Genomic DNA, 14,317 nt, shown 5'->3' with positions numbered 1-14,317 from the left:
AAAATGTGGGCCCCCAGAGTTGGGGGCCCACATTTTCCCAGTCGTTACAACTGTTTAATCCATAGTTAACGTGTTTTTCAGAGCCGCCTTTAAACTTAACATAAGCGCTAAGATGCTCGCGTCGGTTTTACCTGTGCAGCGGCGACGGAGACACACTTGTGTGTTACAATCATCACAGCAAACCAGCAAAAGAAAAAAAACAATAAAATTGCTGTTTTCTCCCCCAAACTAACCGAGTAAATTGAGTAACGCTGTTGTAATGTTAGCCAAATGATGATTTGCTAATGCTAATATATCACTTTAAGCTAGTTAACATGAACAGGCTACTAATGTTTTTGTTATCCATGTTGAAAATTGGGTAGTGCTGGTTACATTTACTTGAGTATTTTTTTGGGAAAAGGGTAAGGGTAGTGTTACATAGCTGTACTTTTTTAAAACTTTTAACTTGAGTAACATTATTGTTGCTACTCCAACTTGAGTAGTTTGATTTTGCATTTAAAGAAATAGACTTAAGAGATTGGAAACATTAGATTTCTGCAACATGAGTTAATATTTATGCAAATTTGAGCATAATTACTCAACATTTTACACATGTCACTGTTTATATCCTTATTGTTTATTTTGTATTAATAAACATGTTTTTTATTCAAATGTTATATGAAAGTGTGTTTAAAAAATTAAGCCAATATCCCCCCACCAAACTCCTCTGGAGCCAGGGCTGGAATAAACAAAATAATTAGCAAACAGTAACTTATAAAATTAACCTGAAACAAATGATCACGCTTTACAAAATACTTTCCCTTATCACTTATTTCTTTGCAATTAGTTATCACACTGATTAAAACACATAGCTTCACAAACCTCTGCTAATGTTGGGGAAACCAATCAGTTTAATCTGGCCTCATGCCTTCGAGACAATGCACAGGGCAAAACCGGCCAACCAGTACCGTTGGCCGCCTGTCAGACACTGACAAGCGGCAAACGGAAACTGTTTAAGTAAAAACCTCATGGGCGGAAATCCAGGGGGGGACGGGAGGTTTCTGCCCATGAAANAAAGTCCACCTCAGTGGATGTTCTTCTGACAAACCTCATCAGAGGGAACCTGCTTCCCAAAGCTCACCTCTGGATAACCACAAGACCTGCAGCAGCCAGTCGGATCCCTGCTGAGTTTGTTGGCATGATGACAGAGATCAGAGGATTCACTGACCCACAGAAAGACGAGTACTTCACTAAAAGATTTAGATATAAGAAGCAGGCCAGAATGGTAATCTCCCATGTAAAGAAATCCAGAAGCCTCCACATCATGTGCCACATCCCAATCTTCTGCTGGATCACTGCTACAGTTGTGGAAGACATGTTGAACAAGAAAGATGGAGAAGATCTGCCAAAGAGCCTGACTGAGATGTACATCCACTTCCTGGTGGTTCAGACCAAACTGAAGGTCATCAAGTACAATGGAGGAGCTGAGACAGATTCAATCTGGAGTCCAGAGAACCAGAAGATGATCGAGTCTCTGGGAAAACTGGCTTATGAACAGCTGATGAAAAGAAACCTGATATTCTATGAATCAGACCTGGCAGAGTGTGGCATCGATATCAGAGCAGCTTCAGTGTGTTCAGGAGTTTTCACACAGATCTTCAGAGAAGAGAGAGGGCTGTACCAGGACAAGGTGTTCTGCTTCGTCCACCTGAGTGTTCAGGAGTTTCTGGCTGCTCTTCATGTTCACCTGGCCTTCATCAAATCTGGAGTCAATCTGCTGGCAAAAGATGAAACAAAATCAAAGGATTTAGAAAAACAAAGTCATGCTTCTTCAGAGACAGACATCTACCAGAGTGCTGTGGACATGGCCCTGGAGAGTTCAGATGGACACCTGGACTTGTTCCTCCGCTTCCTACTTGGTCTTTCTCTGGAGACCAATAAGCGCTGCCTAAGAGGGCTTGTGACACAGACAGAAGAAAATTTAGCAACTAATAAAGACACAGCCCAGTACATCAAGGAGAAGATGAATAATCATCTGTGTATTGAGAAAAGCATCAATCTGTTCCACTGCCTGAATGAACTAAATGATCAGTCTCTGGTGGAGGAAATCCAACAATCTCTACAAACAGGAAGTCTTTCAGCACAGCAGCTGTCTCCTGCTCAGTGGTCAGCTCTGCACTTCATCCTACTTTCATCAGAGAAAGATCTGGAAACATTTGACTTGAAGAAATACTCTGCTTCAGAGGAAGCTCTACTGAGACTGCTGCCAGTAGTCAAAGCCTCCAGGAAAGCTGTGTAAGTACAGATGTAGTCCGTTTTATAATAATGCCTAATAATAATAATAATAATAATAATAATGAGACAATTACTTTGTACCCCGTTCTGTCCTCTCAGACTGAGTGGGTGTAACCTCTCAGAGAGAAGCTGTGAAGCTCTGTCCTCGTTGCTCAGCTCAACAACATCTAGTCTCAGAGATCTGGATCTGAGTAACAACGACCTGGAAGATTCAGGAGTGAAGCTGCTGTGCAGTGGACTGATGAGTCCAGACTGTGAACTGGAGATTCTAAGGTGAGATACATTTAAATTATTACATATTTAGTAATTTAGAAACATGTCTAATGCATGTTTTAGGTTGCCATTATTAACTATTTTGTGTACATTTTAAAAAGAAAACTGTACTTATGTATGAGCTGTTACGGCCCTGGGCCTTGTGGGTCTGGGTTGCAGGTCTTGTCTGTCTTTTTGCTCCTCCCCTTTACAGGTGCTGCTGATTTGTTAATTTGGAGCGCAGAGTACTTGAACCTGGCTGTCTCCGTCTTCTGGGTCGCCTTCAGTGACCTTGAGCCAGTCGTAATAGTTTTCTCTGATTTGGCTGTAGTGGGCAGTTACAGAGAAGACAGCCTCACTGCTGGTTTGAAATGGGCAAGAAGTCAAGCAAATAACAACTACATTAATATTTGTGTGTGGCAAAATACATTTGATTTTTCTTAGTTGTTAAAGAGTAATGACATGAAAACTTGTAATTTAACCTGTGCATTATCATGCTGCTGCACAGTGGCGGCTCCAGAATTTTTTTTTCTGCAGGTGCAAAGGGAGGAGCTAAGCATTTTACTGAGGATGCTATGAAGGATCTTTTTTCCCTATAGCTATGTACACCCACAGACACACACACCCTCACNGTGTTTGGTTGACCACTAACCTGTAAAAATACAGAAAAAGCCCAGCAGCAGCAGCGAACACCAGACGTCTGTCATCCGCACTTAATCCTGTTTGCCTCTGATGATTCATCTGCAGCAACCAGTAAGAGATCACATGACAGATCAATACCATATTTGGAAACGGGACCATTGCACTCCGGAAATGAAGGGGGCGTAAGAGAATTTTTTTTGTCATAATTCGAGAGAGCACACATTTTCAGTCTGAACGCAGGACTTCGACAGCGAGCGCCTGTGTTGAGTGAGAAGTGCTCACCTCGTTCTTCTGTACGCCAACTGGTGGCCAACTGCTGTAACTACAGCTTAATGAATCCCTCAGTCTGAATAGAAGTGCAGCTTAAAATAATTTATAGTCAAACAGAAGTCTTTAATTTAAATAAAAAAGGAGGGGTGTAATTATTTCTAACATCCATTCTGTCACACATAGGAAAAGAACATAAAACTATTTTGTCCATCAAGGTGGAAATTTATCTTTGACTCTTGAATTATAAATTAAAACAGTCATAGAATCACTATAAATTTGTGAGTAGAGTAAAACACTTAGCATGCTATAGGTAAATGTCATTTAGTTTGATTAAGAATGATTATTGCACTGTGAATAAACAACTTCTAATAGATTTTCTTGCCATAGGAACACAATAAGGCCTTTATGAGCTCAGAGATTCAAGCTGATGAAAAACGGGGACGGATGTTCTCTGCTAAAAATATTCCTTACTGTTTACCTGTTCATGTAGCAAACAGTTGAGACATTTCTGGTTTCACCTGCCATCTTACCTGCCACTGAAAATATTCTTAAAAGTTTGTCTGTTATTCTGCAGCTCATGTGACCAAACCAGCCGAGGAGATGAAAAGTTAAAACTCTCAACATTATCTTGTACGCAACCTCTAATTGGGTAATCCCAAGGTCACTGGGTCGTCTTAAAATGGCGCCACCTTTGCTTTACCAATAACAAAGGAAACTGTCAAGATAAAAATACAAAAGTTACCTTTAAAATTAATCACACAAAGTAACATCTAGAACCAACTGTGGAATCAAACTTCATTAAAATCACTGAGGTTGTGTTTTTTATGTTTTGTCTCATGGAAACTTTGTTTTAATTCTACTTGTATTAAATCATAAGGATTAATACAAGAAGGGGAACAACAGGCTTCCTGAAGAAAGAGGAAGTGAGTTAAGTTTCAGTTTCCAGCCTGCTGACTTACGAAAATAGTTGAGACTATTAATATTTCAATGCATGACAGTTTTAAAGAATGAAATCTAAACAGTTTGAGTAACTGAATAAGACCCAAAGTAAAANCACCCTGGACAGGTCGCCAGTCACACACAGATTAGGTGGACTAAAAACTGTGACATTAGCAGCTACGTATAAAGTGGATAGTGAATAATGTGGTATAGGCATAACTACCTTCACTGATTGTTCTGGAAATTATTAGATGTTTAGTATTGTTATTTTAATCAGACTGATTTGTGTTTATTTGATGCTTAGACGTCAGCACGGAGCCTTGAGCCGTTAACCAGATTACTTCCAGAAAATATATTACATTGACCATGTTGAAACAGCATTAATGACAAAGGGGATACCCAAATATTGACACTTTGCAGCCACGTCACTTAATTAATCATCATTGGATGTCGGAAATGTGGATCGGGAGTATTGAACTGAGCGACTGAAGTTGTTTTCCTAAGTTGTTTTTGTCAGTTTATTCATGGCTTCTTGTTAGAGTCAAGCTAATTTGTCTGGGAACATGACACACCTGGGTGGGGCTCATAGATGGCGGGATTTACAAAAGTTTGAAACAGCTAGCTTAGAAACCCATCCTGCCTCTTGTGTTGATCAAATTACCAACTTTATCTGAATTCACACCACGTGATTTATATCACTGTCATAAACAGTGTTCCCCTTAAACCGGAGTAGCATTAAAAACAGTTTAAAAAAAAAAGTTTTTTTCCGCACATGCTAGGCTACATGTTGGTGGAGAATTGTTGCCATGGTTACTGGAAACAACCATAGAAACAAGACAACAGTTCCCAATGAACCATCATGGTTCCCAATGATAACTAACCACTTTCATGTCTTTCAGTCTGGTTTTTGTGCTCACTACTGTAATGAGGCTGACCTACTCAAATTTGACACTATTGACCATAACATATTACTAAAATGACTGGAGAGTTGGGTCAGACTCTCCGGTCCAGTACTCAACTGGTTAAAATCTTACATATAGAACAGGGATTTCTTTGTTTCAATAGGAAACTTTTCATAGAAGCAGACAGAAGTGACATGGGGTACTCCAAGGTTCCTAGGATCCTTGTTGTTTAAATGTCCATATGCTGTCTTAGCTCAGGTTATACATAAGTGGCCTGGGTCGCATTCGAAAAAAGTCTGACCTGTGCTGTTCAGACTGTCATGAAAAGATCGGTTACAGGTTGTATTACATCAAAAAAATCAGAATTGGGTCACTTCAGGCTTGAATGCAACCTTAGAGCACATTGCCCAGTTCTGTTGCCCAGTGCATGGAGCTAGTGTAAGGACACTAGCTCAGCTCAGAGAAAAGACTTTAAAATACTGTTATTAGTTTATAAATCTCTAAATGGCTTCAAAGTACAATACATTAAAATTTACTGGGGTTGTTTCAACCTTCCAGACCTCTTAGGTCAGGGGTGTCAAACTCAATTTCACCGAGGGCCACTTCAGCATATTGGCCACCCTCAGCGGGCCACATTGACGTGCTCAAAACCTATTTTAAGTCAATCATTGGCCTATAAAATGCTGGGGGGCCACATGTGGCCGGCGGGCCTTGAGTTTGACACATGTGCATTACGCCATTGAACTGCCAATTGGTAATTGAAGTAAAGTAGCTTCGATTTCAAAGAAGCCGACATTGAAGTCGATTGGCAAATGAACCATCACAAAAGAGGAAGACTCTTATTGTCTCACTGCACCCCAAGAGATGTATAACCTACAAAAACCATTTCTGTCTGGTTTCGAACCAGAGGCCTTTTGCGTGTAAAGCAAACATGATAACCACTACACTACAGGAACTGAACTTCTCTGCTTTGTTTCAGTTTGAGGTTCCAAAGTTGATGATGTGAGATGCAACGCATGAAAATTTCAACTGAGGTTTGCACTCAGATGCCTGGATTCAGAGTACAGACCATGACACCACAGAACCCTTGTTGACCTTTAGTAAACACCTGTGATGAATAGAACATGCAACATCTGCTTCTGTCTGGTTTCGAACCAGAGACCTTTAGCGTGTGAAGCAAACGTGATAACCACTACACTACAGAAACTCATGCTCTTTGGAGTGTTCCTGGTAGATGATCCACATTTTGTTAGAGACTAACGTCAACGATGGGCATAAAACAATGTCAAATACTTATTCCACAGATCCTCTCAGAGAGCACAGTAACTTGGTGAACAAACTGTCAGACTTATAATTGTGCCCAATTTCACATTACAGTCCATAAACTAAGCCTGGGATCAAAGAAATGTATTAAAGATGTCATTAGCAGAGACAAAAGGTTCTACAGAGACTTGGTTAAATGGCTAAAAAATAAAATCAATACTTACAAATAAAAAATGGTTCAAAAATAAAATTAAGACATTAAATAAAAAAATATCTCTGAAATACAATCACTTGAAAATTAAAAATGGTTCAAAAATAATATTAGCACTTCAAAATACAAAATCTCTGGAAAATAAAATATTATGTATGTTGTTTTGAAAAACATTGGAATATAAGCACTTTTATCAAATCTCCATTGTGGTATGATCATGTAAGTTCTTCTTAAATCCATGGAAACTCAANAGGACAAGAACTATGTTTTGTCTCACACACTATAAAGACTCATAAACACTCACAAAATATTAAAATTGCACATATATACTATTAAAATGTCACACAACATTCAAATTTTCTCTCTAACACACAAAATACTAAAATTTTGCATATTTTCTATTAAAATATCACATACGCATACAATATGTTTTTCTTACACGCACACATAAAAGACTAAGATTGTCTTTTATATAAACTAATAAAATAATGCACGCGCATGCATTTATTTCTCTCTAATACACACAAGACTAAATTGCACATATACACTACTAAAATATACACACAAAGCATACAGACATACTATACTGAATGATAGGTTGAGAATGGATGTGTGTGTGAACTAACACTGAATGAATGAATGAATGGGGATGAGACTTGCATGTGTGAAAGACAAATTTTTTGTATGTGAAAAATTGTGTACATGTGTGATATTTTAAGTGTGTATGCACAATTTTAGTATTTTGTGTGTGTAAATGGACTGAACTTATATAGTGCTTTATCCAATCATTTTTGACCACTCAAAGTGCTTTACACTAGAGTCACATTCACCCACCGATACACAGCTCAGTAGGGAATTTGGGGTTAAGTGCCCAGGGGCACATCGACACGTGGCAGGAGGAAGCTGGAATTGAACCTACAACCTTCTGATCGCAAGACGACTACTCTACCCACACAGCCACAGTCGTGCAGTTTTTTAGTAATGTGCAAGAGACAAAACATAGTTTTTGTCCTAAACGGCCCCTCGGGGAAGAGCAGAAGTAACCAACGCCTCAGAGTTTGCTAATTTGGAAACAGATTATTGAGCAACTTAAACTGTTGAAAGTTTAAGTTGAGGACGTAGGGTGACCTTTGAGCCACCCTGGGACATGAACACCAGGTTATAATATCTCTAAGACAGTGATGGATATCATCAGCTAACGAAACAAGCATAACAACGGTGCCAGCCAATGCAAACCCATCAATAGGGTGGAGAAACCCTATAAAAGGTGAGTGCAAAACAGGAACCTCAGGTTGGTTCCTCCAGGCAGCTTTGAGCCAAGATCGAGATGGACAAAGAACTGGTCAGCTGAGGATCTGGGGCCACAGAGCCGAAGACTGTCCTACGCACGGGGACCAACCCATCAGTCCCACAACATGTGGGACAGATTTCTCTCATCAGCTGGTCTCAGACCCCAAAGGCAAAATAGAGGAACTGGGGCCTAAAGTCTTATGTAAAAATCCATCCTCCATTTTTAATACTTTCCCAAACTGCATCTTCTCCAGTGAAGGGGGGCTTGATTTCCTCCTCTGTAATTAGAATGCAGAGAAAATGCCAATAAAACATAAAAGTATAAGTTTTCACAAACTTATACTTTTATGTAAACATAATNTAAGTCAATGTCGGCCTATAAAATGCTGCAGGGGCCACATAAAATGACATGGCGGGCCACATGTGGCCCGCGGGCCTTGAGTTTGACACATGTGTCTTAGGTCTTCTGGTTCTGGTTCTGCTCTGCATCCCCAGAACCAGAACCAAATGAGGAGAAGCAACGTTCAGCTCCTATGCACCACAAATCTGGAACAAACTTGTTGGAAAATTGGAAACAGCTGAAACACTGAGTTCCTTTATATCTAGACTAAAAAGCTCCTCCCGAGCCTCGCGGTGGGGACCTTCACTGATGCCGCTGGCTACAAGACTTCCTCCAGTTGTGTGTTTGTGTCTGCAGGCTTTCAGGTTGCCTAATCACAGAGGAAGGCTGTGCTGCTCTGGCTTCAGCTCTGACTAACAACCCGTCTCACCTGAAGGAGCTGGACCTCAGCTACAATAATCCAGGAGATTCAGGAAAGGAGAGTCTAGCAGCTATACTGAAGAATCCAAGCTTCAAACTGGACTCTATAAGGTAAGGAACCATTGTCCACAGTCACACAATGAATGCTACTATGTTGCTTAATACTGGATAAAGAATTGACACAGGTGTGGCAGCAAACCAGAATGTGTTGTCCAGGATCTTCAGCAGATAGCGAGTACTGGAGAGAGAAAGCAAGGAGGATTACTGATGGGAGAAACATAACTGGTCTGGATGAGTCAACCTGGAGTGAAGGATAAACCCAAATGCCTCAGCCAGCCTCAGGCAATGAATGTTAGTTTATGTTGGTGAGGACTTGTGGTGCAGCAATGGAAATCAATCTATGTTGGAGAGATAATTAGTTGTCCATACCAGTGCAGAAGGATGTTGAGAAGTTCACACAGAGCTGTACAAAAGTATTTAAACAGCTTTAAACAGGTTGATTGCTCTAATACTCTAACACGGGAAATTTATGGGAAAATACTAATACGGGCGCACCCTGGGACAGAGGAGTAAAATTCGGTACTTTTCTGGCCAAAATGGAAGACTTGACATGTATGTGCCAGTCCATCAAAACATACTTAATGTTTTTTTTTATTTTTTTTTATCTGAATCTGAAAACTGGTGTGTGACTAACTATTGGGTGTAGGCCTAGTCTAATCTAATTCATAGACATGAACTGATAAATAATTTTTTTTTAATTCTTGCTGTATGTTTAGAGTCATTAATGCTGGGGTCCTAAATGGGTCATTAACAGTGATGGAATAGTTACTTTGAAAAAGTAACTTAATTGGATTACTGACTACTACTTGAAAAAGTAACTTAGATTACTGATTACTTGATTTGGAAAGTAACTAAGTTACATTAGAAGTATTTTTTTGGTACATTCAGCAGCCGCTGACAACAACACTCCGCCACCTGTGAAAATTACATTGAGCTTTGCCAATACTTACTTGGAAGTATTTTATAAAGGTAGCATCAACAATGTATCTCAACTTATAAGGTTGAACTGAAGGGGAGATTTTTTAATGGTTATAAACACTTAAAAAAAACACAAAAAAACCATGTGCATGTTTTTGTGTGTTCCACTGTCTGGAAAACTCTAAATAGGATTTCAGAGCCTCAGTGACAGGTGTAAGAAAAACTTTAAAAAACTCACTAAGGTTTAAATTGGAGTGCCCATGTTTGCATCTTGGAAAGTGTTAATACCATCAAAACATCTTCTTTCTTACAGCATGGAGCCTGCAGGAGATAAATGGATGACACCAGGTCTCAGGAAGTGTAAGTGCATTTTTGATTCATATCAGATTGTCTCATCTTTGCTTCAGTGAATTCAAAAAAATCATACATCAGTAACTGCATTTTGTTTCCTTCAGATTTCTGTCCACTAACAGTCGACAAAAACACTGTGAACAAATTTCTCAAACTTTCTGACAAAAACAAGAAGGTGACAGCTGTGGCAGAGGAGCAGCCGTATCCTGATCATCCAGACAGATTTGATCTCTGTCAGCTGCTGTGTACTGATGGTCTGACTGGTCGCTGTTACTGGGAGGTGGAGTGGAGTGGGAAGGTTTATGTATCACTGAGTTACAGGGGAATCATGAGAAAGGGAGAGAGTGACGACGCCTGGTTTGGATTTAATAATAACTCCTGGGGTCTCATCTGCTCAGATGATGGTTACACTGTTTGGCACGATAGTGAAAAAAAAGCATTTATCCCTCTTGCCTCTGCCTCAGGCAGAGTAGCTGTGTATGTGGACTGTCCTGTTGGAACTCTATCTTTCTATAAGGTGTCCTCAGAGACACTTGTTCACCTCTACACCTTCAACACCAAATTTACTGAACCTCTGTATCCTGGATTTGTATGCAGGAGTCGTTCTAGGGAGTCTTGGTGCTCATTTGAATAGTCCTTTCTAAGTTACAGGAAACTTAATTTTACATGTATTTCATCTAGTATATGTTATTTAATAAACATACTATGTGAGTCTTTATTATGTGTAACCTTTCAAAGGAGAAAAATCTCAGCGCTTCACAATAATTAACACAAAAGGTCAACTGCTAGCACAGTCCTGTAAAATGCTGATAAGAAAAACTGTTGAAGAGGAGTAAAAACGTTCAATGCAAAAATCCCATCCAAAGAATATTAGAAATTGGTGCACAACAGTGTTTCCAAAACTAAACTGCAAAGTTACAGCAGTTTATAAGATAAAATGAGCTAAAAAGCTAAACCTAGCTTAAACACTAATGATAGCATATAGGCTAGCACTAGCATGTTGACCTAATGTAACATACTGCAGTCAATATGAAAACCCCATGTAACAGTTAAAATTATGTATATATCTAAAGCTAGATAAAATACTAATGATAGGAAGCTATCATTAGTATTAGCTTACGCTAGTAAGCTATTACTAGCGTATTGACCTAGCATAAAATATTTAATGCAATGTGAAAACAATCTATGTAGATTTAGCTAAAATGCTAATATTGGCTAAAATGTTATCTATCACCAGCATGTTGACTAATATTAACCCATTCCATTCAGTCTATTATGCTTAGTTTTTAAAATCAAAATTAGCTGAAAATCTAATATTAGCTATTATTGCGTTGGCTTACACCATCACGGTGGGTTACCATGCTAATTTTAGTACGATGTTTAAAATAGCACATAAGCTACCATTAATGTAAGTGTAAAATGCCTTCACCATCTGTACCAGGAAGGATCAGTGAACATTCATGCCTTTTTTCAGGCATGTACCTTTTCCCATCTTTGAGTTGTGACTATGTAATAATATGTCTGAGTCTACTGTCTGTAGACAGGTAGTTTAGAGTTAGAAATAATTCAGACTAGAAACTAGAATCAAAGATTTTCCCAAGGTTTTTAACAGACTTCTTGTTTCTTTGTCAAAACCCTCTTAATTCTTTATATGTTTCATATATTTGTTTTCTAATTGCATGAAAACAGAAGTAGCTTTCCTCAGTCATTATTGGCTCGCTGAAGACAATATAATGTACTCCTGCACTGTTGACACATTCATTTGATTTGCACTATATTCTGATATTACGCTAATGATAATGTTTTGTTGATTGAAGGTTTTTGCTTTTATTTTCTGTTGCGGCATCTTTTTGTTAGCATTGCTTTTCTGTTGCATATATTCGTTTTACATTGATTGCTGCGCGTTTGTGCTTGTCGGCCACTGTAGGTTTTTTTCTTAAGCACCAAGGTTTTTGTCAAATCCCTTTTAGTGGCTCAAAATCAAGCAACTTATTTTGTCATTTGACCCTTGGGTTTTACGTATGTTACATGTTTTTTATCTGTATTTGCTATGAGATCTGTGTAACTATATGGGAATGCTTTTTGATGGAGCCCTTGTCAAAGAAGAATTTCTGGTACCAGTTGGAACAAAAATAAAAGTTTTTCAATTCTGTTCATTTCTATTCTATTCAGTTGTATCTAAAACTATCCTTAAAAAGTAACACTCGAGTTTAATCTAATTAAATAATGATATCCAGGACTATGAGAAGACATTTTTATTAATTATAATTCTTAGTAATGTACATAGTAAACACTACAGTAATCCCTGAGTGAATTGTTTCAATTGGTCCTGATACAAAACAGACACATTTGAGAAAACAGAATCAGAGAATTTGAAGCACATTGGCATAAAAATGTTAATTTGTTCCTTTACCAAACCTTATAAATCACTAAGCTAAACAAAATAAGTTATGACATTGATCCACACACACAGACCCCTTCATGAAACAAGTCAGTAAAAAGTGATACCATACACTTTCGGGTGAAAATATGCAGTAGTGTAGTGAAAGTGCATGGAAGTTTTATATTTCAGGAAACCCTGTCTTTAAATGTCCCAACATTTATTATTAAACTGAAACTCCAAGACCCTAATAAGTTTTTGTGTTTTAACTGAAAACATAGTAACAATTTTCAGACATCTGTAATTCTGTCTTTTTAGTGAAACTCTTATTTGTTGAGGCCATTAAATCTTCCTTCACCAAGAGTTACAGGAAGGAGTTAATAAAGCTGAACTTGGTGCCAATATCACATTGTTTCTCTTGTGACTCTATTCTCTGNTCTGTAATTAGAATGCAGAGAAAATGCCAATAAAACATAAAAGTATAAGTTTTCACAAACTTATACTTTTATGTAAACATAATTTCTCATCTGGAATAACCAATATATCCTTCACAAAAATAAATCTTTACCCTAAATGGCTCGACAGTAAAATCCTTCAGCTATTTAACAAAAACAGGTGATGAAGCTCAGCTGTAACCTCACTGTAACTTCTGAAGAATAACGGGGAAAGTTTGATGCTGTAGCTGATGAAATATGTGAAATCTTTGGAAATAATGAGGCCTTGTTAGACGTCACTGACACCAAGAGCCTGTTTTTCTTCTGCTTGTAGGAATAACAGAAACTGTTCATGTCCTGTTTCAACAAGATGTTATTTCTGTACCTTCATCTGATTTCTATTGGAAGAACTTTGTCCCTGGTTCACCATGGAAAAGCGTTTGGACATGTCATCAGAAACTTTTCATAAACAACAAGATGAAAAGATGTTTTACAGAGAATTTATTCCACTGATCAATACATGATGAAATATCTTAAAACAGTAATAAAGCTCGACTGTAAGTTCTGCAAAGAGCATCCAGAAACAATTTATTCTGGGATTGTCGTGTCAAAAGAAGATTTTGGAAAGAGTGTAATAACTTTATACTAAATGTTCCCTGAAGCATGAGCACATTATGTTTGGTTTTCATGCTAAGATTAATAATGCAGGCAAAAGACCGGCAATCAATCTAATTATTATATTTGTCAAATTTCATATTCACAAATGTACATTTTCGTCATCTTCGCTTTTTTCTACAGCTTTGGTTAAAGAAATCAAACTATATTTGATTATATTTGATTATATATTTGACTATTTCCAAAACAAGAAGCTGTAAACGCATATGAATATTGTAGATCTCTGAATATTTTAATTTGTCACATCTGTAACATCTGCTCTCTGTTCTTTTTGTTTTCATACCAATATATGAAATCTACACCGCTGGCATACGTTGTAATATTTTGTGTCCTGCTTCTCTTTGTGTTTCTTTCTGTATTTGCGAACAGGGATGCATAAAAGCAGACGACCATGTGGTCTGTCCCCGCCCCTTACTGCTTGCTGCAGCGAGGTGTAACTTGTCAGACAAACTGGATCAAGTATGGATGACAGACATTGTGTTCACTGCTGCTGCTGGACTTCTTTCTGTATTTGTGAACAGGGATGCATAAAAGCAGACGACCATGTGGTCTGTCCCCGCCCCTTACTGCTTGCTGCAGCGAGGTGTAACTTGTCAGGCAAACTGGATCAAGTATGGATGACAGACGCTCCACGTTGTGTTCACTGCTGCTGCTGGACTTCTTTCTGTATTTGTGAACAGGGATGCATAAAAGCAG

At 38.4% G+C, this 14,317-nt stretch overlaps 1 protein-coding gene across 1 annotated transcript in view; it reads left to right on the top strand.

The window, feature by feature from the left end:
• LOC103156679 (uncharacterized) overlaps positions 1-12,233 on the top strand; it is a 31,143-nt gene extending 18,910 nt beyond the window's left edge. The window contains exons 7-11 of the mRNA XM_007578815.2: positions 1,024-2,274; positions 2,374-2,547; positions 8,741-8,914; positions 10,095-10,141; positions 10,237-12,233. Coding sequence (XP_007578877.2) covers positions 1,024-2,274; positions 2,374-2,547; positions 8,741-8,914; positions 10,095-10,141; positions 10,237-10,766 — 2,176 coding nt within the window. The 3' untranslated portion in view covers positions 10,767-12,233. The remainder of the gene's footprint in view (positions 1-1,023; positions 2,275-2,373; positions 2,548-8,740; positions 8,915-10,094; positions 10,142-10,236) is intronic.
• The last annotated feature ends 2,084 nt before the right edge of the window (positions 12,234-14,317 follow it).

The sequence above is a fragment of the Poecilia formosa genome, unplaced genomic scaffold (assembly GCF_000485575.1).
Source record: "Poecilia formosa unplaced genomic scaffold, Poecilia_formosa-5.1.2 Scaffold492, whole genome shotgun sequence".
Classification (NCBI taxonomy): domain Eukaryota; kingdom Metazoa; phylum Chordata; class Actinopteri; order Cyprinodontiformes; family Poeciliidae; genus Poecilia; species Poecilia formosa.
Note: the sequence above shows the minus strand (reverse complement) of the source record. Positions and strands in the feature narration are given on the sequence as shown.